General features: G+C 39.7%; 1 protein-coding gene across 5 annotated transcripts in view; it reads left to right on the forward strand.

The window, feature by feature from the left end:
• Positions 1-27,501, forward strand: part of RBM33 (RNA binding motif protein 33) — a 102,266-nt gene that overhangs the window by 67,936 nt on the left and 6,829 nt on the right. For 2 of the 5 annotated variants that reach the window (XM_030264265.4, XM_030264267.4), the window contains exons 15-18: positions 538-1,173; positions 14,428-14,631; positions 16,021-16,209; positions 27,312-27,400. In XM_030264265.4, coding sequence (XP_030120125.4) covers positions 538-1,173; positions 14,428-14,631; positions 16,021-16,209; positions 27,312-27,400 — 1,118 coding nt within the window. Of the gene's footprint in view, positions 1-537; positions 1,174-5,315; positions 5,845-14,427; positions 14,632-16,020; positions 16,210-27,311; positions 27,401-27,501 lie in introns of those variants that run through there. The other 3 variants (XM_030264266.4, XM_030264268.4, XM_030264269.4) reach the window with 3 other exon arrangements.

A 27,501-nucleotide genomic window follows, 5' to 3' on the forward strand; every position in this document is an offset into this window, starting at 1 on the left:
TTATAACCAATTATTGTGTGACAAATGAGTTTGAGATCAGGCTTAAAATTCTGTGAGAAAAATCAATAGTTCTAATCAGGGCCTTTCAGGTCATTTACCACCCTACCTTTTGTTACTTTGTCAGAAAAGAGCAAGATAAAACCTATGTGACAGTGGGTTGCCTCTGTATTGTTACCTTCTATTTGAAGCATATTTTGATATCTTGAATTATATTAATAGTTTAATTGGTTTTGGAAACTTTTAAATTAATTCCAATTTGTAAAACTTTTTTTTTTTATTATTCTGATCAGATTTCTGAAGTGGTATTAAAGCTTTTCTGTCTAGGAAGTAGTATATCTAAGTCCTAAACCAGATTTGAGCTGTTTGTCTGAAATGAATAGCAAATAAACCTTAGCAGCAGATGCACTCCACTAATAGCCTTGCTTTGGTATCTGGGAAAATTTAAAAAGCTCTACATCTGAAACAATTTCATGTTGTTTTGACCGAGCTGGGCGTCTGTTTAGAATTTTATAAATTCATTTGTTTTTTCCTTTGTAGTACCCAGACGAAGATGAAGAAACTCGGTTGTATCGTTTGAAGATAGAAGAGCAGAAGCGCCTGAGAGAGGAGATCCTGAAGCAGAAGGAGCTGAGACGGCAGCAGCAGGCTGGGGCCAGGAAGAGAGAGTTGCTGGAGAGACTTGCACAGCAGCAGCAGCAGCAGCCTTGCTCCCAGCAGTCCTACCTGCAGCACGAGGAGGACTCCTCCGAGTTCCCCACCAACGGCAGCCCCTACATTCCCCACTCCGGCTTGCAGACCAGGCACAACGTGAAAAACAGACTCCTTGTTAGGAAGCAAGACGCGGTAGTTGCAAACATCCACCCCAAACCCACAGATTTCCCCCAGGGCGCAGGGGATGGGCAGTACCAAGGACAGCAGATGAAGCCAGTGAAGCAGCTGAGGCAAACTAGAACAATTCCTGCGAGTCAGCCTCAGGCATCCCCGAAAGTGTTACAGAACAAACCTGCAGCAGCGGCGCTGCCCACGGCGCAGGCGGCTCGAGTGGCCTCGGTCCCCGCCAGGCCCCAGGAGCAGAAGCCGGGGGTGAAAAGGACTGTGATGCAGCGGACAAACAGTGCTAGTGATGGGCCCCATGTCGGCAGCAAAGTCAGGGTGATTAAGTTGTCAGGAGGGGTAAGTTTACAAGGCTCATCTCATCTCTGTGTCTCCTCGTGGTTTGTTTCTGTGTGTTTGACTCTGTGGAATCCCAAAATAAAAAATGGGCCTGAGCTGGTGAGGGAAGTAACAGGTTTAGCATATCTCATAGTCTATATACTATATTTTCAGAACTGTAATTTATTAGCAGTTATTAACCAATTAGTGTTTCCTAGAATAATTTACTGCCAGGCAGTTACCAATGAAATAATATTGAAACACTCCTTTCTTTTAAGTTATGACTTGGAGTCTGAAATCTGAAAGACTGCTCAGCTGAGCTCCTTTTGCTTAAGGTTGATAGGTCTGATAATTGCTCAGAGAAAAGAATTTAGGTGACCGTATTTAATTAAGGTTTGGTTAAAAAGCACCTGCTTATTTGGTAAGTGAGGCCACCTAATTTAATTGTGTGCAGTTGTTGGTCTTAGTGTGGTTTCTACTCAGTGGAAGATGGTTTATATTTTCTTAGGAAGCATGCTATGAAACTAATTAAAGCAGTGTATTGGAGGGGTTTGTTTTCTGTTACAGGCTGGGTTTAAAACGTTACCATTTCACTTCTGCATCTAAATGAGATTTCCTTATCTCTTGATGAGGGGTCTTTTATCTGCAGTGTGTCCCTTGAGCACTGGTGTGGAAGACTCACAATGATGGTCTTGAGGACAGTGTGCCTGTTTAAAATCTGGGGTTTTGGTGACAGTCACTTGACCAAATTTCTTCTGTCTTAATGAAAAGACAAGTTAATTTCTTAGGGCTCTAAAGAAACTAAGATGAGGGGACATAGAGATCATGTTGTCAGTGTTTGAAGTCTGTCCTTGGGTTTATACTGAAGAGTAAAGAATGATGTAGTGTAGCAGTACCTTGGAGGTGTTTTTCTGGAAGAATGCTTTTAAATTATTTGGAGAATTTTATAGGGAAAACAAAGCAGTGTTGAACAGGGACTGAACAAGGCATTGGCGGCTAGGTTTTACTCTGTAGAAGTGGGGAGGAAGTTGAAATGCGAAAGTCTTATCTACTTTTTATAAATGTTTTTCTGCAGTTCATAAAATTTAATTACACTCAGAACTGTGAATTGCGTAATGACCGTATGGTCTTTCCAAATATTAATGTACAGGGCATTATTGACTACGTAGACATCCTGCACATCAGGTTGTTGTCAGTTCTAATTCCTCAGACATGGTAACTTAAGTACAGAAGAATAAAGCCCAGGAAGCTGAAAGAAATTAATTCTGTTGAGCTAAAAATATTTATATATAAAAGTATGTCTGCAGGAATCCCAGTGGCCTGCAAGAGGTATGACAGGTTTGTGATTCATGCATAATTGAATAAAGCAGTCATGCACAACTTCTTTTATTATGTGATGAAACAAAACAATGCCAGTCACAACTGTATACAGCTCCTCATTACAAATAGTTATCAGTGCCCACAGCAGCATTCACAATGAAATTGTTTTTATCACAGTGCTCTATTTCAGAAGACCATTAATGATTAGTTTCAGATAAGTGTTATGGTAAGCAAGAGCAATTAGTTTAATTAAATGCATGTGTAACTCCTCTTTAATTGTGTACAGAAGCAGATTTACTCTGTCCTCCTTAACTTTCAGATACTGAGGTTTCAGCAAGGTGAAGCAGGTTCTTTACACCTAGCCTTTGTCACTGTTTTCATGTTGCCGTGGACTTTTTAAGTTTCCTTCCAGCTGTGGGAGAGTGAAAGCAAGCATTGCAATTAGCTGTTCACTGATCAAGATAGTTGATGAATTTTTAATCAGTTATTGACAAGCTGAATCTGTGACTGTATTTGTTTGACCACACAAGAAAAAAAATATAAATTGAGCATCAGGGCAGACAATCTTCTAGTCCATTTTTGACAGGATTTAAAAGAATTAAAAGGTGCTTGGGCTCCAAATACTACCACGATTGGAGATCATACTTAGTTTCCACTGCTTTAGTCCTGCCACATGCTTAGTTTGTTTTCACTACTTCTGTCTGAGCACTAAATATAAAGCAAAAGCCAAATCTCATTTTCCCTTGCCATTCTCCTCAGCATATAATAGTGCTTCCCCTTACTCCTTGCCTTTGGCCAAAGTGTTGCTGGTATCTCTTACCTATATGCACTGGCTCTATCCTGCAGCTAAGCATCCCTGCCCTTGCTCTCTAATTCCTTGTACTCTCCTCCTTTCCTGGGCTCTTTTGTGCAGAGATGTTTTGAATACGTTTGTGCAAGTGGGATGGCTCATGATCAGACAGAATGCAGGCTCCCTCTTGAAGCTTGCTGGGTTCAAGTGAAGGCCTGGCACCTCTCTGCTGTTGCAAGTCTCTGCTGGGAGCTCTCAGCTGAAGGAGCTGCTCCAGCCCAGAGCTGTGCTAACTCTCCCTCTCTCTCCAGACCAAGCTGGCCGAAGCCAGAACCTGGTAACAAGGACTGTGATTAATTCAGAAGGGCCATCTGTAGAACCAGCATTCGGTGCTTTGGTGTTGCTGCTGATGTTTTTTGTGTAACATTTAAGCAGTGCAGTGTGTTGGTGAGAGCTGTGGAGTACAGATACTGTCAGAAGAGAATGGCTTCTTTTCCTGAGGGCAGTGTCTTTCCCAGGCTGAGCTTTTGTCTGTTTGTGTGGCTGAGCACAGTAGTGCTGAAGATCTCTGACCTGCAGGTAGAAATATCCCTTGGGTCCTTAGAAGACAAAATGGTCTTTCATCTGTTTCCACAATACTCTTTTGTGAGAAGATTTTGCTTTTGGAATTTTAAGAATTACTGTGTAAATTCCAAGAATATTTTAACTTGTTCAGTTTTCCTGATACACAAGATGCCTTAATTTATGACTTCTTGTTCTTCAGGAAAATGAAAGTAGAAAATGATTCAGCGTTTCCAGTATGTCAGACTAAGTCTGTGTATCAAGGTGACATGTTAGCTACTGTCAGTAATGATTTTGTCTGTTGATGCTTTTTTATTTTTAAATAAATCCCACCCTTCACCTCCCCCCCAATACTTTACCCATCCCTTTCTAATATACATACAATTTATGCAGGAATGGCAGTAAAGTGAATAGTTTTCCATTTTAATTACTCCTTTAAATGTTATGTTCCTGGAAAATTAGGCAGTGTTTAGCACACGGAGTTGGAATTTTTTTGTTGCTGTTTTGGTTTTGGATTGGGTTTTTGCAGGGGAAAAGGGGTGTGGGTTTTGGGGATTTTTGGTGGGATTTTTTTTTTTTTTGCTGTTGCTTTATTTTTGGTTTTGTTCTTGGTTTTATTTTTTTCCAACGAGGTGATATCTTTTATTAATCCAGTGTACTTTGTTTTTGTGGCATTTCCTCAGAGCTGTCCTTTTCAGATAAATGAGCTCAGTGTATTCACTGAGTATTTATACTTGTAAATTTTACTAATAAAACACCTGAGACTTGGCAGGCTTGCTGAGGAGCCTGAAGTCAATCCTAAAGTTACCTATAAGTATAAAGTCAGTGAGAGTATAGGAAAGAAACACCCTAATAAATCACTTGAAAATGTGATCATAAAATTTTAGAAAATACGGGTGAAAAGGTTGTTGAACTAACTTGTCTTGAGGGAGGGCATGAACATGTATTCCTGACAGATTTGTCCAGCTTTTTTCTGAGATCTCATTATTGCAAATTTCCCAGGTCATCTATTCCAGTATCAAATGTGTATATTTAGGAAAATTTTCTTAGTGGCCAAATCACATTTTCTTGCTATAATTTTGAATTTCTGACTATTTGTATTATAGTTGAAGAGCGATGGGGAAGAATTTCTCTCTCCTTTTAAATATGCCTTAACTATTTCTGAGCTCTAATATCTTTCATTCTCTCTTGATGAGTCATGTTTTTTAACACCTTGGCTGTGGTGCTGTTTGGGCTCTCTGTCATCAATCTGTCTTATGTTAAGAGTTCTAATACCAAATGTAATTTAATTCCTTAAGTCAATATATTCAGAGTTGTTTTAGTCCTTGAAGAACAGGTTTGTACCAGCTATAATCTTAGATATCTAAGGATCATGTGAAATACATGCTGAGCATGTTTTCTGTTTAGTTGGAGGTTCTGTGGTAAATTACAATATCTTAAAATCTCTGAAGTATTGTCATCTTATGTTGTTGTTGGATGATTTCTCTCTTAGCCAGAAAATGTCCTGCCATGCTCAGAGAGCTGTGTGTCTGTCCCAAAGGCCTGAAAATGCTGATTCTTATGCTGCACCAAGAACACACCAATCTTTGTCTCTGTGGAAGGCTGCACAATGAGGGTTTTTTCATAAATACATATATAGATAAAAATACATAAAAATCTTGGTGTTCCTATTGCATTACAAGCAGTATCTTGTAAGTGATCCTAATTCCTGAAAACCAGAAATGCTTCATATCAAAAGCTTGAAAAAAGAGCTGGCAAGTTCTTCTGTTTGAAAAGCCTGTCACAAAAAAATGTCCTTGGATTGCAAAAACAAGATGGACATGGAAGATAGACAACTTCAGTCGTATTTCAAGCAACTGGGAAGTCTGAGATGAATATGGAGTCCTAAATATGAAAATAATTCTGATTGAGATGATTTTTGTTTGATAATGTAACCTTATCAACCAACTTTGCTTAATGTTTGTACTTGTTTCAACTTGTATGTATGTGTTCAAATTTAATTAAAAATATTTGACTTGAAAGCTCTTTAGCGCCTTTCATCTAAATGTGTCAGGAATTGCAAACACTAAGAATTGTGGCAATTGTGTGGGAAGTTCATGAAGCCCTTTCCCCAGCCCTTGACAAAGGAATTCCTGCCCTGTACAGTCTTATAACTTTTTAAGAAATGGGAGAATGATTTGGTGTTTATTTGTATCCCACAGTTTGAAGGAGGCATGGATAGTGCCCACCTAGGGGTGGGCTGCAGGAGCCAGTCTGAGTGCCCAGGTACCCTGGCAAAGTGAGCAAGGCCTCTGAAGCAGCATTAATGTCAGTGCTGCTGAAGAAGGACTCTGCCTGCCATAACCTGCAAGATTTCACTCTGGAAATATTTCACAAGTGGACATTAATATCTTGATTGTGTGAAACTGTTGAAATGTGTCCAGAGGAAGCCACAAAGTTGGCAAGGGGACTGGAGCACCTCCCCTCTGAAGACAGGCTGAGAAGGTTGGGGCTGTTCTGCCTGGAGAAGAGACTTTACAGAACCCTCCTAAAGGGGCTTACAAGAGAGCTGAAGAGGGACAGTTACAAGGGCATGGAGTGATAAGGACAAAGGGAATGACTTCACACTGAAGAATGCTTGATTTATATTGGATATTAGGACGAAATTTTTTCCTGTGAGCATGGTGAGGAACTGGAACAGGGTCCCCAGAGAAGCTGTGGATGCCCCATCCTAGAAGTGTTGAAGGCAGATTGGACAGGGCTTTGAGCAGCCTGGTCTAGTGGCAGGAACATTTGAAAATTAGTAATAAACTGTGTCCTCCTAGGCCTCCAGTGAAGATGGTCCCTATAGAGACAGTCTTTTATTTCATGAACTGGGGTCAGGAGGTGGGCTGTGCTGTACTCTTTAGGATATATATGATTACTGGGAGAAGGAAATAAAGGGACATGTGTGGGCACACTTAGAAAGTGAGAATTAAGGTAACAGCCAAACCAGACACAGAAAATACATTTTATGGGCTTCTCATAAAATGTGTGAAAGGGGGAAGAGATATTTACCTCAATTTAATCTGACTTTGCTATGGATAGCATGGATCTAAAGTGCAGTAAAATATTTCCTATTGTAGACTGCAGAGCAGGTTTCTTCTTTTCCTCAGGAGACTTTTAAATTGCATGTTGAAGAAGAGTACAGCTTGCTCCTGAACACCCAGAAAGCAGAGTGTTCCTTGTCACTCTTGTTAAGTCTCAAAGGAGAGTTTCTCTGCCATGGTAAATGTTACAGCACAGAATTCCTATCTGTAGGCTCTTGGTGTTATAGAGTATCTTGTAGCCTAGTTTCGTAATAAGATAGCTGTGACACCACTGAAGTGCTTTACAAAGAGAAAGTCAGATTTCATATGAAAATGCAGTCTCTTAACTTGGGAGGCAAGCTTGCAGAGTTGTAGAGTTTAATATTTTGGGAGGTCACATCCCTAAGTTGAGAAGTTTGACTGCTTGGAATAGGCCTTTACTGCAGAGGTTTAGCTCTTGAGTCGGGAGGGAGTGTGTTGTCTTTATTAAGACTTACCAGGAGCTTCAGGCAAGGAGACGAGGGATTTGACTTGGCCATTTAAGCTTCAAGGAACACTAACTAGAAAGTAGAAAGGTCAGACACAGCACAAGAAAGGAAGCTCTAGTTGTACAGGTTCCTGCTACCCAGTACTGGCTTTCTGGGCCATAGCTGGTGTCCAGCTGGGACGTGCTCCTCTTGGAGCTTTGGGCCATCACAAGTTTTGTATCCCTGATACTTTCCAATGGGAGCTTTTTTTCTTGGTCTTTCTCTGCATGTTCCAGTCTCTGTTAAAATTCCCTGTTCAAAAACCTCTCAGACTGGCAGCTGAAAAGTGACCCAGGAAATTTTGCTTAAAACGTTGTTTATCTACGTTACATATCTGCAGACAGCATAAAAATGAAGGTATTTCTGAGAGTATTAAACATGTCCATTCCAGAACCTTAATTTTGCTCTAAGTTTGACATACAGTTTTTGTTATTTTTTTCATAATGAGCAGGTGGGTGGTTTAAAAACCATGTAGTTGTGATTCAACACTGATTCAATGTGATTCAAGCTGTGCTTTAGTCACTCCCAGTGAAATTTCATGCAGCATGGATGTGGCTGAGACTCTTTGGCCAGTCCTTCTCCATGCCTTAGTTCTTTCAGGTGGATGAGGAGATACTTCAGTTAAGAATGTGTTAGATGGGATTAAATGGAATTAGCTGCTTTTTCTGCAAGGTGTTTTCTTCTTCCTGTTCTGGCTTTTCATACACCATTAGGCATAGAAGATGCTCATCACATCATGGCTCACTGAAGCAGTGTAGCAGTGTCTTTTTATCACAGGAAGGGGACTATTTCTGCATTATATTTATTTATTACTTAGTCTGGGTGCTCTTGCTTAGGACAAGTTTGGCCTATACAAACATTTTAAGTTGGGAAAAACAACTGAATCACTGACCAGTATCAGAAGTGTCTTTTTTCTCTGTTGTGAACTGGGAATGATTTGGCTCTTTCATCACTTTTGTAGTCTGATGTAGCTTATTGCTGTGTGTACTTTGAGTCAAAACTAGCCCATTAATATGTCTTAAACCAGTTGTTAATGATGAGTTGTCTATTGATAGAGTGGCATTTTTTAGCCTGGTGGGAGAGCAGTTTTCTTAACTACTGCTATTCTTTAAAAAAAAAAAAAAAAAGAACCTTTTAAAGGTCCTAGAATGCCTGGGAAAAAAAAAAAAAAAAAGGTCTCCAGGTGTTTCTCATTGGCATTTGACAGATTGAAAACAGATCGTCAACTGTTCAGAAGCAGTGCTTGGTCATGTCACTCGGTTGTGGGATATTTGGCAAGTGATTAGGCTTCCTATTCCCAGGTCCCCAGTCTGTCAGCCAGCTGTATCAAAGTGGTAAAGCATTTGGAGCACCAGTCAAAGAGAAATAGCTCATTATTAGGGCTTTGCTTCTAATACATGTTCCTGATAATTATAGTGAAAAAATACTTGTATATATTAGATGAAAGTCGCTGTTGTTCTGTGCGGGTTTTGCCTTGCATTTCTTTCTCCTTGTTACGTGGGAATCACAGCTGTCTTTGTAGATATCTGTTTTACTACAGTCAGTTGCAGTATCAGTAAAATACAGGTTTACCTATGCAAATCTCTATAGCTCAGGAATAGTAATTTCTCTTGTCCTGCAAGTAAAGATGAATTTAATAACCAAAAGGATGTTTTCCTCCCTCAACTTCTGTGATACTTTAAAGGTACTAATTTCTAGAAATATTGACTTAAACTGGTAACAGATGAGGGGTTTCTCCTTTCTTACAAGAAATCAATCACAGTACTGTTTTGGACTGAGATTTCCCTACAAGATTTAAGTCTTCATCGTGCTACAGAGAATTTGAGTTGTAATGCATCTCGGAAAAGCTGTCATTTTACCTCTCTGTGTTATTTTTACTCAAATAACCAGAGTTTATTTATTCCCTTATCCAGCATGCGCATCCCTTTGCTATTGGATGATTTTGAATTAGCTTTACAAAGATTACATGGATAGACACAGCATTGTGGTAGTTAATAGAAACCTGTGCAGTGAGGTCTGTGGGCTGCAAGATCACTAACAGTGCCCATGACAGTGAAGTATGGCCTTATCGAAAGGAGAATTCATAAGAGGCTGCCCTGGGACACTGCACCACTGTCCTTCTGTGTATCCTGACAATGTTATCTGTCCTCTCAGTACGGAGTATCAAATGTCTGTCACGAGTACAGAAATTAATTTAATGTCACCTGAAGACATGCAATTAATCTTTTAGAGGTTTTCATAATACCTTTACAGAAAGAGTTGCCAGTTTGGCGGATTTGGATTTTGGGGTTTAGCAGAAGATAAGGAAAATTAATTTTTCATCAGGGTTAATACAAGCTAGCAGGGCCACAAAGGCTGAGAAAAATGGTTTGGGAATTTGTCAAGTGTTGTCACTCTAGAATAATGCTGCTTAACGTCTGATAGGTGTAATCAAGAGTTGAGATTTCTATAGAGGGGGATTAATCAATTTGCTCACTACAGAATGCAAGTTGGTGATACCATTCCTTCATGGGGTTTAAGAATGAAAATAAGATTTGATCTGTCAAATTGCAGGCAGCTCTGACAGTATCAATAGGCATTTTTATCAGTACATTTTAAAGCATTTGTTATAAATAAATTTGTCCTGCTAATGTTGGTGGCTAATAAACTTCATCTTCATCATAAAACTGTCATAATGATTATGACAGAGGCTCCAGCTTGCTAAATTCAAGCAGTCCTTCATAGAATTCTGCTTTTAGAATTTGTGATCTCATATTCGACAGAATTCTTTCTAAGTTGCTCAAAACACAGCACTGACTATATATAGATTTGTATAGTGAGAGGCTGATGAAAAACAGCCTTGATAGGTATCAGTGAATTGGTTCTATAAGTCATGGCCATTGAATGGCATCAGTTCTTTTTGTTAATCTAGCAAACTGCAGATTCTTCCAGAGCAGAGGTTTGAAAAACATTCATCATGCAAATCAAATCCTTTTACCTCAATCTTTTGACCTTTGTTTACATACACGCAGTATTTGAAATTATCTTGTTTTGGCACTGCTCACAAGTACTTGAAATTTGAAAGATACTTTTTATACTTTCCCCTGAACAGAACTCCTGCAACTTAAAAAAAAGCATTTTCATTACTCCAGCTTTAATTGAGTAATAGAAACATTTCTTTTTATTTTAAGAGAACCCTTTCCTAGCCAGATCTTGGGAATGCAGATCCTTTGTGAAACTTGGAAATTTGGAGCTCGAAACTCTGGATGGTTTGTAATCTAGAAATTAAGGAGTAGACAATAAGAGGAAAACATTCTGCCTTCATTGATTTGCAGATAAAGAATGAAAATTTATTTTCTACTCAGGACTTTAGAGGAAATTTGAAGTATAAAATCAGATTGTATTGTATCAATCAGTCAAATCGGATTGATTGTATCAATCAGTCCCAGGTCTCTGTGGTCAACTAAGGCTTTCTGCCTGGGCTCAGCATTTAGTACATCAAATTGTGTGAGACAGGCCATGATGATGAATAGATGCATCTCTGAAAAATTTAGTGCAGCTCTGTACACTGTGAAATACTCTAGGAAAGAGAATCTATTTTGACATGAGAAGGCTTAAAACTTTAATACCTCCCTCTCTTGCTGCATATTTAAATCTGGGGAAGACAGTGATGTAAGCTGATGAAAAATAACAATACAGAAATTGTCTTTAGGTAAAGCAAAAATTGATTTAAGATGAGCTAGACCTGAGACATTTTCAATAGAAGAGATGTTAGCAATTTAGTTTCTGTGATATAGATGTCATTTGGGGCAGCTACCAGTACAGCTTTAGTGGATGTACCTGCTTGCCTGTAATTTGCTGTGTGTTTTGGTGCCAGCTCGTTGTGTAGCTCATGAGGGAACATCAGGAGTCAGCATATGTACAGTCATCTGCACAACTGTATGTCCTTTCCTCCAAAATGTCAGTGTACTCCTATGAACATGTGGCCTGTGCATAACATTCTGAGGTTTTGTAGCTTTAAGGCCAGAAGTTAAAAAGCTATTTTTTAGGTGTTTTGCTTGACTTGGTTCTTCATTGTTGTACCTGGAAAAGTCACTTGTCTTGCACAGAAGTTTAAAGAATGATGGTGGTGGTGAGAGTAATTCACCACTACATGGTATACACAGTTTGTTCATTTTGGCTTGGACAGTGTTTGTCCTTGCACTGTCGTGTCTTTAACCAGTGAAAAAGGAATTTACTGCTGAAATGCTTCTTCTGGGTTGTTTTGCTTGTTGTCATATGTCACTTAACGGTCACATTTGGTTTTTAATTCTTAAGAAAACCACCAGGTTTTTCTCTTCAGTTGAAGCCAGAGACTGCCTGGAACAGGAGGAACTAATGTCTTGGTGACTTGCTCAGCTCTCTTGGGCCTGGGGCACCATGTCTGACTCACGGACCTCTCTGGAGAAGCAGTGCTGCACTTTTGTCTCTGCTTCCCCTCTTTGAGTCCTCTCAAAACCAGTAAATGTTCAGAGCAGTAATGTAAAAGAAGGGGTCAGTTGATCCAGTTGCCTTTCCTTCTTTTTGCAGGAACAAGCAAAACTTGTTCCTTTCCCTTTCTCTAGTGTTTTCTTATTTCTGAAATGGATCATTTAATTTTAAAAGTCTAGAGCTTTCCACCTTTTCAGACTTGCAGAAGCATCTTGGTAGTAGCAGAAACCAGTGGTGGCATTTGTGACCCCAGCAGGGAACAAACCCTATCAGATTTTTCATCAGTGCAAACCAATGTGGTGTGCCTAATGCCTTTGACTCTGTTACAGTTCTCTGTTCAGTTTATACAGTTTTATTTGGTGATAATTGAGCTTGGTAGTTAAATATTGGGTGGTTGTTAGCCATCCTAGACTTTTATGGGAAATGATTGTTTGCTTTTGAAGTTTCAGTAATGAGCATGTTGGATGTGTTTTATACCTGAGGGCTTTGCTCTCAGATGCTCTTCCGATGTGCTGGGATCGTTTTTTGGTTTGGAAGGAAATGGTTGCAAATATTTGTGATTCTCACAGCAGGCATTTAGCAGAGATAGATTTTAACTCCTAGTTATTGCATTTAAATTCCTCATAGAATTTTTTTGTTCCCTTTAGTTTCATCATCTTTCAGCTGCTGTAGGGTTGAATAAAATAAATTAGCTGATCAAGGCATAGAGCTTTTGGTGATGTTGATACCAGAACTAATATTAAAACAAGGGTTTAATGCTGGTAAGGTTTTGTGCAAATGTTTGGGTTTTTCAGGAGTGCTTTTGCTTTTGTATTTTTGAATACAAATTGAAGAGAAACCAAAGGGAAAGCTTTGTAATTTCTCACTAATTGCTGCTCTTAAAGGCTTAGAAACAAAACTTTACATGAAAACTTGGTGCCATTCAGTTCAGCAGAGAAAACAACCTGTTTGTGATTAGAGGTGGAAAAGACAGATGCACACTTCTGTTGCTTTCTTGTTTTGTACACTGTGGACAAATGCCATGATGAGCATTAGGATTTTTTTTTCCTGTAACAGATTGTGCTTTTGAGTTGTAGTGCAAGGAGGTTTGAAGCTCATTTGTCTGGGATTTAAGTACTTGAGTTCTTGAGAAATTGTAGCCTGCATCTACTTTATAGTGCAGAGGCCTTGATTTAGATGTGTAAATTCTGAACTACTGACCTTGCAAGCCCACATACCATATTTCTTAGCTGAGGCTTAGTAACCAGTCCTAACTAGGTATTTCCTTTGCTTTTCCTCAATAGAGAGAGGTACTGATTTGTATTCTCAATTAAAATTATCTTGCTATTAGACCATAAGTCTGTTCCTTCTGCACCCCTGTGTTTTGTCTCCTTATCCACAAAAAATGTGCCAGTTAGTATGAAACCCTCTGGTTTGTGGTGTGTTACAGATGCAAAAGGAATTTTTGCTTTAAATATTTAAGGGAAGAGGAAAAGAAAACCCTGTGTAAATAAAGGTGCTTTCATAGTATTTTACTTTTTTCCCTTAGACATGCATTCTATTTGAGGGCTTCTGTGAGGTTACCAGAAGTTTTTCAGGAAGTTAATCAAAGCCTTCCCTCTGCAGATGAAATGTTCACTAGTATTTGAGGTCTAAGGTTGAAGCCCTGTCAAGGTATAGGTGCTGCTGTTGAAACCATGCAATAGTACAATGCACATCATGGATGCAGAAGTACCTGATCTTTTGTCAGACTTTGCTGGTTCATGCTCCATGAAATTTTCAGTGATTGTTCTAATCTGGACAGGCAGACACAAATTCAAGAATTACCTGTTTCTAGGAAAAAAATGAACTGTTGGGTAGAGGCAGTGGAAGGGAATAATTTCAGTGCTTTAAGCTCATGGTTTTACTGTGCCTGATTGCACCAAGAGATATTATGGCAAGAGGTATCTTGGATGAAAGAGATACAGAGTTGGTGTTTCACTGTGTTCATGATTACAAATCTATATAATAAGAGCTTTGTAAGGCAAACAAAAAATCACCTTGAGGAACTGTTCCAAGTACAGACAGTGTCCGAGGAAAGAGACTGCTTAAAAAGCTGCTGGTATAGAAGTTGGCAGAATGAGTATGCACTTCAAAATAAATACCAGTTTTTAATTAAAGGGAGGTTGGAGGTTTAAAGATGAGCAGAGCATTTTCCTAATTCTTCCATCCTCCACAGTTCTTTGCTCCTCCTTCTGCAATGTGTATGCCTCTCATTATATTAAAAAAAAAAATATATAACACACACCATAGTTCACATGTAACTTGGAAGGAAGAATGATTTGAAAAGAGAAGTGAGAACATCTTGTTGTTTTGTATGTGAAAAGACATTGTAATTATAATAAAGCCTGAACAAAGTGAAGTGTTCTTCAGATAGCACAGATTTACTTTAGGCTGAAATTTCCAGGCTGAGCCTTTGCACGTGCCTGCCACAGCCACCAGTTTGCTTTAGCAGGCAGAGCCCTGGACACTCTCTGAATGAGCTGGGATGTGGCAGGAGTCTGCTCAGGGCAAAGGTGTGCAGTGCCTGGCCACTGAGCCGCTGTTGTGTTGTTGATTTCAGCAGGGGGGAGAGGATGCTGGCTTTTTTCACCCAGAGGGCCAACCCCAGCGGCCTCAGCAACCCCCGGAGCCGAAACAGCAGCCAGTGCGGAAGGTCACATTGACAAAGGGAATGCAGCAGCACCACCAGCAGCAGCAGGCACAGATCCATTCACCAGCTCCTCAAGGAGTCAAAAACATCCAGGGAATCCATCAAGCTAAAAAGGTGATTTTTAGATGCATATTGCTGCTAGAAGTTTCACTGTCTAGCTGTGTTGCTCTATTAATAACCAGCGTTCTGTTTGTCAATTGCTAGTGCAGGGCTGCATGACCCAGGAGATGCATAATTGCATATGAAGCTTTTAATCTACAGAGACTTGTTTGTACCCAGCATAGACTGGCAGTGCCTGCAGGTTGCTTCATCTGCTGGTGTTCTGGCCAGCTCAGCACTCCCTGGGGAAGTGCACGTGTCCTGAGACTGGAGGAGATGGTAACCAACGTGCTTTCTGGCTTTAAAACCAAGTGGTTTTTTGAAGTTGTGCTTAAGATTTTATTTTGACTGTTTCCTGCATATGTAGGAGCACACAGTAACTGTTTCAAGATGCTCTTTTCTGGATCCCCAAAGCTGGTATCACTCAAAACAGTTGGTGATCTTTAACTTGATTTTTGCACTGATAGGATGCCGGGAAGGGTCAGGGTGGCAGCGGTGTGTGCCTTCTCTGCATTTGCAAGCTGGCACACTCCTTGAAAGTAGCTGGCATTTTGGCTTTTAAGTTAGTTCTTGGTTTTGAACTGCTGGTCATAATCTCCCTGCTTCATATAAGGATGAAGTGTTATTGCTGATGTTGAAGGGTATGGAAAGTTATTACTCATCATAGGCCTTCCAAGTAGGAATCAAGAAACTGTTGAATGTTGACTCAGTGTTAAGTGTTAACTCTGTTAAATGTTTGTTACTCTGTTTCATTGTTATTTTTCTACTCTCTGACTGTTCAACATTTAATTTGCAAGAATTAAATCAATGCTTTTCCTGCTCCAGAGTACAGGGGAGAGGAACTTTGCAAAAAGTTATTTTGAAGTTATTTAGCCTTATGCGAATAAAACTCCATACTGATAACAGATCAAGAGTTGGTAGCAGTAGAGATTGAAGGTGCTTGGAGCACTTTGCTGATCTTGTGAGTACATTAAATTTAACTATGGGTTAAGAATAGAAGAAGGAGAGGAATCTCATATTGGGTTTTTTTGGTCCATATTCAAAATGTGGGAACACATGCTGCTGATGTGATCACTGTTGAAAACTAGGTTATATGTTTCTGTCTGAGATCCTCCACTGCTTGATTGATCAATCTGTGCTAGAGCTGAGGCTTCTAGGATGAATATAGTATATATAACTCAATATATAACTTGTTACCTTGCTAAAAGAGGTTTGCATAAGCAGTGGATGAGTATGTTAGAAAGCGGCCTTTCAAACTGGCAAACAGCAGCGAGCTGTTTTAAATCACCGTGTACTTTAATCAAGTCTTCAAGTAAATAGCCAACTTTTATATCCTCTGTCAAGTGCAGCAAGCAGAGTCAGTGGGTAAGTAAATCAAAATACTGTTACTTTTGTTGTTGGCAGGTCATTATGCACGGCAGAGGCAGAGGAGTAGCAGGCCAGATGGGCCGAGGACGCTTGATGCCAAATAAACAGAACCTGCGAGTGGTGGAGTGCAAACCTCAGCCCTGTATTGTGTCAGTTGAAGGGCTTTCTTCATCAACTACTGATGTCCAACTGAAAAACCTGCTGATGTCAGTGGGACCCATTCAGGTAGGTCAACCTTGGTTTATCATTTTTGTGCCAAAAGGCTTTCATTCCAGAAAGCTCAATTAATTCCCTGACACTAAATACAATGCGTGTTTATTGGTAATTTATGTTTGAAGGCACCCCCACCCACACAAGCTACACCTGGTAGCAAAGACAAGCGCGTGATGATATTGCAGCACAGGAGGCACAGTAGGATTTTGCTAACTATCACATTCCTGCTGCAAAATTCTCCTTCATTTTGGAGTTCCTGTGCTATCTCTGTTATTTTTGTAGGCAAAACAAGCCTGTCCATTCTGTGAGGTTTTTAAAGCCATATGGTCATATCAAAGCAAATGTATTTTGGGTGCTGTCCTTGTTTATTATTGACTTATACCTACTCTCTGTTTTGACATTTACCTTTTCCTGTCACTGCAGTCCTGGGGTACAAGAACCTAATGACCCAGTGGACATTTTATACTGTGTAGAATCCTCTACTTTTTCAGAGGAAAACACAGTCTTTTTTAGAGGATTTTATTGATCCTTAATTTTTGAGAAGGTTCTCTTTGGTAGGGGCCTGTGGGCAAGGTTATGACATGCACACACTGTTTTATCTGCTGTGCAGCTTCTGTTCACAACTTGCCTCCTGAACTGATGTGTCAGTTAAATGACTTGAGGAAAGCAGGAGGTTTTCAAAGCAGTGAAAAGCTTAGGAGGCCCTGACTTACTGCTACTACATTTAAAAATATTAAATCAATGAATAATGAAAAATACAGGTGAGAAATTCTTTTCCTTTTGACAGGAACAACATTTTCAGGCAAATGCAATGCATGAATTGGAGGTGTTCTGTGAGACTTCTTTATTACTAGGATCATCTCTCTGTGGCGAAACAGGCTGCTCTCCTAAAACTGAACACTCTGCCTCACTTGTTCCTAATTTAGTAAATGGAATGATGCTGAATTATTTACGTCATCAGTTCAGAGAGGTTTAATTTGTTTGGGAAAGCAAAACTGCCTTCACAAAATATTTTGTGCCTTTGTGTTCTGTAGTACTCTAGGAAATTATTCATGCAGTACCAAAGTACATTTGTTCAGTGTTTACTTGCTAAATCTTGCATGAGAATATTAGAAGATTAATAGAAACCCTGCAAATCTCACAATTGAGAGAAGTTATTGAGAATGTGCTAAAAAATTTATTCAGTACTTGCTGTTTCATAGCAGACTCCAAACCCTGGTCTCTCAATCCAGTGTCACAGACCTTTAGAAGCATGTACATACAGGAGAAAAAACTATGACTAATTTTCTAGTGGGATTTGATGCATATCTGTGCCCTCCAGAACTTGTATTCTTGCAGCAACATCAACTGTACCTTCAGAAATTATGCTTTCTGAATCATCATCCATTTTCCTTACAAGAAATCTAGAAGTAGTACTTGAACAAGATGCTTGAATTTAGCTAATGATGCTAATTCTGCACTTGAATTTCAAGTCTGGCTTTTAGAAAGCTAGAAATTTCCTGGCTTCTTTGAGACTAAATGATATTTCACAAGTGTGAATGGTGAGATATGCGGGAAAAAAGGGATGCTTTTGTAGGAAGACTATGGGACTGGTTCCACCATCTGTAATACTTAAGGTTTTTGATTTTGTTTTTTAATTATACCCTGAGAAGTGTTAATGCACTAAATGAGGAAGATGCAATAACAATTTTAAGTGACTTGAAGAACAAGAATGGAAAACAGAATGCTTGAAAATCTACATTGTTGCTGTCAACAGCAATTAGTTTTATGCAGGTGGTGTTAGATTTTCAAAGAGGTCAATATCCTGAAGTACAAAAGTGGATTTTCTCCTGGCTGTAAATTAATTTTTTAACTCTTGTTTGTGCTTAGTGCTGCACAAAATCCCCTGCAGCTGGGAGGGTCAGGAGGCTCTGATAGCAAAGGGAGACTCAATTATTTCCTCATTCTTCCTTTAATATGTGTTTCATGTACGGGATTTTGCAGGGAGGAGTGCTGAGTGAGCTGCTGAAGAGAGCCCAGTAGTGGCTGCTTTCCATGCAGGCTTTGGGGGTTCCTGTGTGAGGACAGTGTGTGTGGGTGGCATGGACCACAGCAAACAGTTCTTGGGTACTGCAGAGCTCTGATCCTCTAAGATGAAGTGTTGCAGCTTGATGGACTGAAATAGGAGGGATTTGGGGAGATGGCAGTTGTGAGAAAATAGCAAGGTGTGAAATTCTAGCTGCTTTTTTTGAAATTAGGCTGAGATGCCCAGGTTTTTAGCTGGTTTCTGATGGAGCTGAAGAAACAGTAAGAGGAGGGAAAGGAGAGTTGGTTCTATCTGACCCAGTCTTTAAGATGTAGAATATCCTGTCTTCAGCTGTTGACTATATTCACCACAATTTTCCTTAAGGAGCTGAACTCTTTTGAGATGAAGATTTTTCATTTTATTTGTCTCCAGGGGTAATAAGTGTGTTGAACTCATGCTTATTTTTTGCAATTGTAAAGGAAATTTAAATCTGAATCAAAATTTAGGGAGTTCTCTTCATGTCTGGATGGTGTCTTGAAATGACACACATCCAACCCAACTGCCTGGTTAAAGGTAAGGATTCACAAACTGTGAATTAGCATCAGTGGGACACAGCCCTCTGATGTTAAACAAATTGCTTTAAAACAGCATGCAGACACAGCTCAGAAATCCAAGTATCTCGTGTATCAATTTTGCTGCAGTCAAGATTTGAACATGGGAGTGGCTGAGACAGAGCTCCCAGAGAGGAGGAAGAAATCCAAGGATCTCTTTGCTCTTTCCCAAGAAGAACAGACCACAAGCACTTGTCCTACCTGGTAGAGGACCTCTGCTTCATCTTCACCTTCCATGCTGGGGCATCTATAAAACAACTGATCCCACACCAGCTCTTGGTTCCAAATATCATGGAATTATTTCTGTGTGATCATCCTGTGTGTCTTTCCTCAGAAAGTGAATCTTTGCTGGCATAACAGTTTTAATTTGTGGGGAAAGTCTATAATCTATCAATGGAGTTAACAGGGAGGAAGAGATTACTTTGCTTTTCTGGGTCCAAAAGGCTTGGGGTTTTATTTTTAGCTTTTTCTTGTCGGTATCATTCTCAGGGTACAAGTACCTTGCACAAACCTTGGGAAAGGAAGTTAAAAACTCCCTCAGTTTATGATGTTCAATGCCCCCAGCTTTGCCATCAGCTTCCATTGAGGTGTCCATGGGTCACAGTTTGGGAATTACTGGGCATGCGTAAGACAGGACGGGGGAAACTTAGAGTTGAAGTTGGAAATTTGGAAGTTGGAAATTTGGCATTTTTCCCTTCCCATACCCTAGAAATTGAGGAAATTATCTTTTCCCATGTATAACCTTTGAAATACCTTCTGTTGACTAATCACTGAAAACTCTTTCATTCTCATCCCTGCTTCACTAGAGGTGCTCTGTTATTAACATAGGGGAAAAAATACCATTAAGATTCTCAAGACATTAAATATAAAAAAATCTTTGGGGCTCCAGGAACATCCCCTTTGTTATAGCGGCCTTTTATAACTCAAACATGATGAAATTAGCAGAAGTGCTTCCTTCCAGCATACACTTTGCTGTCATACTCTTTCTGGAGAGGGTGAGTTTTCAGAAGCAAATAATGTACCTGCAGTGAAATTTCATTGCTGATCCTAAAATAATTACATGTTATAAATAAAATTATGTATTCCAAAGTGTTGGAAAGTACAGGACATTTCTGTGCACATCACCAAACTAAAGCCTCCTGAGGATAGTGGTGGAGCAGTGACATTCAATGCGCATCCAGTCAGAACCACTTGGTAAAGTAGATTACTAATAATTTGCAAAGGTCATGAGAAACAGCACTTTGGGTGGTTTTTTTTTCTCTTGAATCCAGGTTTAATGTTTATACTGTTCAAAGAGATTTGTGTTCAGCTAGTTATTGCCATCCTCAGGTGAACTGAGTTTTTTTGGGATGGTGGCAGGTAGAATAGACTGTTTTCTAGATCTCCAGGTAATGTGAGTACTGAGGGAATTCTTTGGAGGTATTCCATCATCATCATCATCTTTAATCATGTTTTCTTACATCAAATTGATGCAAATGTAAAACATCAGTGCAAAAACTCTGAAGATTTAAGATTATAAATTCTGATGCTTAAAAAAAGAGAAAATGGGAAGATACAGTGTTGTGTATCAGAGGTGAGGAGAATGTTGGGATTGCCGGTGTACTTTGAGTAGTTCTACAAATAAGGGTTTTGCTCTGCTAACGCTGTCATTTGTGGTCTGGGAAAGGAAGAGCAATTCCAAGGCTGATGTGCCTGGCTGTGCTTTCTTGGAGTGACAGTGCTACCTAGTGCTCAGCTGCTGCAAAGGCAGCCCCAGGCACCCCCCGCCCTGACTGCATGCCCAGCTGCTGCATTTATCTGAGGCCACAGAGGCGTGGTGGAATTGCCATGGATGCACACAGCCAGAGCTTGGGTGCCCCTGAAGGTAGCAGGGAGGTTCTCCTCTGACATAACGTGCTCAGGCTGACCAGGGAACCACTGTGGTCTTTCTGCTTGTGAAAACATTTTCAGCTGTGGCAGAAGCTGTGGGAGAAGATACGGCCAGTCCTGCTCCATCCTTGGGGCTGTGGGAGGAGAAGAGCAGCTCCATCATGAGCCTGTCTGGTTCAGCCTTGCTGTAGAGCTGTGTGGGAGTGACAGATGCCCAGCTCAGGGACAGAGCAGCCTTTCCCCTTATGACACTTTGCATATGGAAAAAGAAAGCTGAGTACTCCTAAGGGCAAATAATAAGAAGTCAAAGGTGTGCGAAAAGTAGAAAGGAGGAGCAGAAGAAGAGATCAATTGCAATAGCTGAGGGTGAAATAAATACATTGTGTCCCAGCCTCTGTGCCTGCTGGTAGTGTCTGGGAGGTGTCACTGCCAGGAAAGATGCTTCAGGTATCAGGAGACTATGAGGGTAAGAAAAACATGTCTGCATTTATTGATGGGAGGGAAGAAAAAAATAGAATCTGGTCATTCTGTTCAGAAAGTGCCTGCTGTGCTGCTGATGGACTTGTTGCAGAACAGCTTGGATCACACACTAGAGATGGTGTTGGTTGGGGAACTTTGCTTTCTGTCTGCATAGACCTGGTTTTTAGCAGCTTTTTATGAGCTGCCATCCCTAATCCCAAACCCACTGGTGAACTGAACTTGTGGTCTGCTGGGCAGTACATTTACTTCAATGAGAGAAATTAAGTAAAGGAGGAAACTTTCATTTCCCATGTGTTTCCTGTAGCTGAAATGAGTGCTTGCTCCAGTCTCATTCCTGCCTGCTTGGTTTCCATCTCCCAGTGCTCTGTTATTTCCCTTTTAAATTCTTATGCTCTTTGTAACCTCTGAGAGCTTTGGTGTTCAAAGGTGTTTGCATTCTGCAAAGTCTCTTGCTTTGTACTGGAGGAGGTCCAGCTGTTTGTCTCAAGGCCCTTGGTTTTGCAGTGAAGCTTTACTAGAGATTAATGTGCTGCTATGATCATACTGGCTATTTCAGTATTGTACAAGTAAGTGCAAATTTAATTACAGAGCTTGGATAGAGGAGAAATTTGAGGGTAGTGTAGATCTTCAGGCCTAAGGAAATAAATTCAGAGGGAATGGTTCTTTTATGGTATTCATGTTTTAGTCACTGGTGGTAGTTCAGTTGCAGAAGAAGACAGAGCTGCTCATTATTTTTTAAGTTTTTGAGTTAAATAGTATGTTTTAAACAGCTTGTAAGCAAACTCTCAGTCAAAAGTATGATAATGAAATACTGGGTTTCTTGAATTTTCCATTCAGCCTAAGATCTTCATCTTCCCATGGCACCTCCTAAGCAGAAAAAGAAGACAGTCAAGATCAGTATGAGCTCTGTGCTTCCTAAATCCCTTCCATGTAAAATACTCTTCCTCACTCTAAACTAGCTTTTTATTTTTAATGCTAGAAATAAGTCAGACTGTAATCTCTGTTCTCCAGAATCACACAGGAACATGCTCAGAGTACCTGTGACCTCAGGCTGCTATCAGGAAGTGCTGCATGGTAGATCTGCACAGCCAAATCTGTGAAGTAACCAGTCATTTGAAATCCCTTGGGAGTTATTGTGTGTATTGTCAATCCTTTCCACCTGAGTGGGTCCCAGAAAAGGTTTTCATCCTCTGGTGAACATCCGACTAGGTCAACTTAAAGAGAAGATGTGAATGAAGTTGTTTTCTCAGAGCTGTGACGTTTGGGAGGATTGTGGTTTTTCAGTTTTTTCAGGGGCTCATGATAGGAGATTCTGGTGTTGCCCAGTGTGGCAATGAGGAATTCTCCTGTGGAGGAAGAGTGAGGGCCCTCCCAGTAAATAAAGTGATGCTCACTAGAACCAAATCTGTAGGTCACAGACTAATACCATACTCTGATAAAATTCCTATTGGGTGTTGTGCTTTGGGAAACACAGAACCATGTGCTTTGTCACTACAATGGAGATCATAAGACCAAGGATTGCTGTAGGAGTATTTGTTCTTTGAAAAGGAGAGCAGCTGTCATTAGCTGGGTGTGGTGCTGCCTCAGGTCTGAGAACAGCACACTGAATTACTTTTTGAGAAGTATGTACTGGATTTGCATGGCTGTGTTTCTGTCCTGGTGGGGCTGCAGGGGTGGCTGCTGTGAGAAGCTGCCTGGAGGTTCTCCTGTGTCTGATTGAGCCAATGCCAACCAACTCCAGGATGGATCCACCACCAGCCAAGGCTGAGCCCATCAGCAGTGGTGTTTGTGCCTCTGTGTTTTCAAATAATAATGTGTTTTCAAAAAGGGAGAGAGGCTATGAAATGTTATCACTGGGGAAAAAAAAAAAAAAAAAAAACAACAAAAAAAAAACCACCAAAAACCCAGCTGCTAAATTATTCAAAAACGATGAAGTTTAAGTGTGTTAAACTAGCAAGGTGACATGATTAAGATTTGAAAAATTAATTAATTTTTGGATGTATTTTCCTAGCTTGTTTGTTTGGAATCAACAAAAGCAGAAGCTGATGGAATAAGTCTTTGAGATAATGCCTTGAATATTTTGAGATAATCAAATACCACAGGGTACACAAGGAATGCTTTCTTCTGACTATAGCTGTTAACATCATCCAAATGTAGGATCAGCTCTAAACTGCAAATCACCCTGAATTTAAAAAGACAGAAATAATCTAGTGGAATGAGTGTGCAATTATTTTACTTCAGGTTTCTGCTGAAGTGGAACTCTTTAATTTCTATGCCCAGCCAACAGCCTGTCTGCTCAGGATGGGATGGCAGCAGCTCAGGCCCTGCACCTATGGTAAATGTGTTATGTGCTTTATCATCAGTGTTCTTAGAACATAAAGCTCAAGGTTTGAGTAGTTAAGTGAGTAAGAAGGTGTTGTCCCAAAATCAGAACATAAATGAACCTGTGTTAGCTGGATGCATAATGTTCACACTTGAAAGTGATGATAGATGAGGATTTGTTTGAAAACTCAACAAAGATGGTGGAATTTCGGACCTGGTCACATCTCAGAGTAACTTAGCTTAGTAATTGTCTCTTGGTAAAACAGAACCAGAATGGATTTTTTTTTTTATCTATACCCAAAGAAGGTGTATATACCTCATATACCTTAAAAAACATAAAGTGATTATGCATCATTTTTGCTGACATAGTCTGAGCACAGCAGAGGCTGAGAATTTGAATGAACACATTTAAATTAATTTTTTTTCAGACAGTTTCCAACCGGAGCAGTATTGTTTGTGCAGCATTAGTTTATCCTTTGTTTTGCAGTCCTTAATTCTCAGTTTTAAATCCAGGCATGTGTAAGTGCAGCAGTTGAGAAGATGCTGCCTTACCCCAGGCTGGGTGATGGGTTTTGTTTAGGCAGTTCAGTAAAGGATCAGATGGGTTGGTTTTTTGTTTCCATAGTTGTACTGACCAGTGAAATTAAATCTGGTAAAGATGCTTTTCAGTAAACTTACCCAAGAACTGATGCCTTGCTGCCAAAGCAGTTGAGTATTAAAATTTAGTGTTTTGATTTTTTTGGGGTTCTTTTTTGCTTTAGAAAATAAAGCAGTAATACAGTGTAAGAACACAGTACCCAAAATAGTCAGTCAATAAGCTTATTAATTCGTAAGAAAGTATAAATAAGTTATCTATAATAATATTTAGATGCTTCGTCTAATTTTGTTAATAAGTCTGCCTTACACCAGAATATCTTCATTTAGTCAATTTTTTTACATGCTAATTACTGATAAACTTGTTAATAATTCATCATCATGCTTGTATAAACTGCAAAATCAAATTTTACTTTTGCACCTCTCAAGAATATTAATGCAATAAGATCTCAGCTCTTGTGGGAAAGGTCATCAAAAGCAGCTTCACTTCTTCAGTTGATCACAACAGGGGTCTGGAGCATATAATATTGGGAGAATCTGCTGTGGTAGTGGAGTGAGACCTCACATTGTGGGGAGGATCAGTTGGCAGCAGGACATGGAGGGTGGAGCTGGATGGATGCATCCCCAGGATCTTGTACAGCTCCTCTTGTTGAACTGTTTACTGAAATATTCATCCTTTTCGTGATTCAAACAGGTTTTTCTCTTATTAAAAGTGTTGACTTCTTTGAACAGAACAGATTTTTTGTTTGTTTGTTTTTTAGTTGTAATTCAGAGATACCTATGTTGTCAACTCTTAAAGTTTGTTGTTCCCAAATCTTATTTAAGGGCTGTGTTTAAATTTTAGTCTTCAAAGCATAGTCCTCAGTGATAAGACTTACTTAGTTCATGGTTTTTTCTTTTTTTAGCAAGAAAAGTGGTGTCAAGAAAACATGTGTTAAGATCTAGTTAGTTCTATAAATCATAAAAAATTGAGATCAGTAAGGGAGGAGAGCACAAACTTCAGCATCTCTGTCACTTATTCCTGCAGATAAACCTGCAGGTGAATTGAGCTTTGTCCAGGGTCTTTCACTGCTGCTTTTTGCAGTGTGACTGCATTCTTTTTGGTAAAATGTGCATAACTGTGTCAAGAGCATTCTGATTTAAAAAGAAATAAAGATCATCCACTGAATGTTTTTTTTTTTTTTTTAAAGCTAAATCCTATTTCTACCAGATCAGAAATGGAGAAGTTGCAGTGACTTAGCTATACCTTTTCATCATAGCAGCTTTCCAAAAACTATAAAGTGCAAGCTAACCTGCTGATGCTTATCAGATTTGCTGAATCCTTTAACTTTTATTCAGCTTTCACTTTGAAAACACAGGCTAGTGGAAATACTAAACATCTGTGATTTTCCTGGAGAGAGGAAAGTTTCCTGTCAGTTAGAAGGTGCAAAATTAATTGCTTCAAAATCATAGATAGGTAAGTTACAGAAAGTGGCAAAGCTGAATTGTCAGACTTAGATACAAAGACACATGACTTATCTGGTGCCATGGCTCTTGTTAAATACACATTTACCAAGAGAGTCTTATGTGTTCAAAAAAGTAGATAATAACAAATTTCATATAGACATATGACATCTTGCTTAAAATGCTCCATTAGATTGAATGAACAGGGAACAGATTAGTGGGATTAAAAATTCTTTCACTAAGAAGTACCAAAGTGTGTCACCCTCAAAATGTATTGAGTGGGGTTGTATGTTGTTTCCCAAGGAATCGTTGCTTTCTCTAAATATCTGTGGTGCTTTTTTAACAGTCTAGGTGGTGATACAGAATTTTTGAAAGCAAAGTTTAAAATCCTGAAGAGTGACCATCAGAGTGTTGGAATCTTCCAAGTGTGGGGGATGCAGCTTGAGTTCCAGGCAAAATGCAGGAGCAAAGAATTATGTTTATACTTATCCATCAGGAGGTCATAATCTAGAAAAGTTTTAAGGTGTCCATATACATGCATTTGTCTCTGTGTGTGTGTGTATATATATATCAGTATAAAACTGTATTGCCTTTATGTAGAAACTCAGAAAAGTAGAATATTAATAATTCTTTATTCTGCATCCAAAGCTGTAAGAACAACTGGAAGCTGAATCAGAGCAATTCTGCCTTTAATTTGCTGCAGCATAGGCTATTAAACATCCAGAACTTTCTGTGAGATGTTGGAATCACTGTGGTACTGTGAAATTTTGATTGAAACTTTCAGATCTGCTTTAACCTCATTATTCTGAAATCTCTGGCCTGTGTTCACAGGCAGCAGGATTTCAGGATCATATTTCCATCCTGAATATTCTGTGATGCTGAATACTTGCTGGATGTTCTCACTGATTGTTGAGTATGTAGCTATTTAATGTGTAAAACTTCATCTTCTTGAATTTCTCAAGTGTCTTTTGGAAAATTACTCTGTTACAACTGAAGGGCTAACTCAAAGTATAATTTTTCATCTTCATAAGTGTGATAACACCTCTTATCCAAGGCCACAGGACTGCTCTCTGGAATCAGCCTGACCTGGACTTCCTGCTGCAAGCAGGGAATAAGGACATGAGTTCTCCAGAGTCCTGGCTGAGGTGTGCTGTAGTTTTGGAGAGCTCAGTACTATGCAGGGGGTTTGTCATAGCTAAAGCTTTGTGAACTGCTGCTCTCATGGTATGGACTTGTCTGGAGATGTGTGTTGTGTGGAGGACCCATTCAGTGGGGTTTTGTGGTGGTGTCTGCCAAAAGCTGGCCACTTGTTTTATAAAAGCAGTGTAAAGATAAGCAGTTGAGAGAAATTACCACTTTTTTTCTGTTTCTGCCCTGCTTAACCTGTGGAAAGCCCTTTTCCCTTAATGTACATCAGAAAAATGACTCCAGGTACTTGTGTGGGCAGTTGAGCTTTGACCAGTTGAATGCTTCTTACTTGGTGGGGTTTGGCTCATCTGTGTGGATTGAATTGTTGTCACCTTTGTTTAACAAGTGAAAGTCTGTGTTTTCCAGCTGGTACAGTTGCTTAAAGCACCAACTCAAGCACCATCAGCTGGAACCCTGACTACAGTCTCAGATGTCTGTTTCCAGTCTAATCTTTCATTGCACACAAATAAGAGAACAGAATTATGTTTCTGAATAAAGAAATACAGCAAAATTTCCATCGGTTTCATGCAAACTAAGGGGCTGTTGTGAAGTGGATCTTGAAGTGAATATTAAAAATATGTTTTGGCTTTTTGTCTCTGCAGAGTTTACAGATGCTTCCTCAGCAGCGGAAAGCCATAGCAAAATTCAAGGAGCCAGCACATGCTTTAGCATTTCAACAGAAATTCCACAGGTAAATAATTAAGCATTGCTGCCACTGTGGTTCCTTCCCTCCTTTCAGAAGATAAAATCAGTCTTCTCTGGCTCAGTGTTTCTTTAATCCAACCACTGATC

Source organism: Taeniopygia guttata, chromosome 2, assembly GCF_048771995.1.
Source record: "Taeniopygia guttata chromosome 2, bTaeGut7.mat, whole genome shotgun sequence".
NCBI classification, from domain to species: Eukaryota; Metazoa; Chordata; class Aves; order Passeriformes; family Estrildidae; genus Taeniopygia; species Taeniopygia guttata.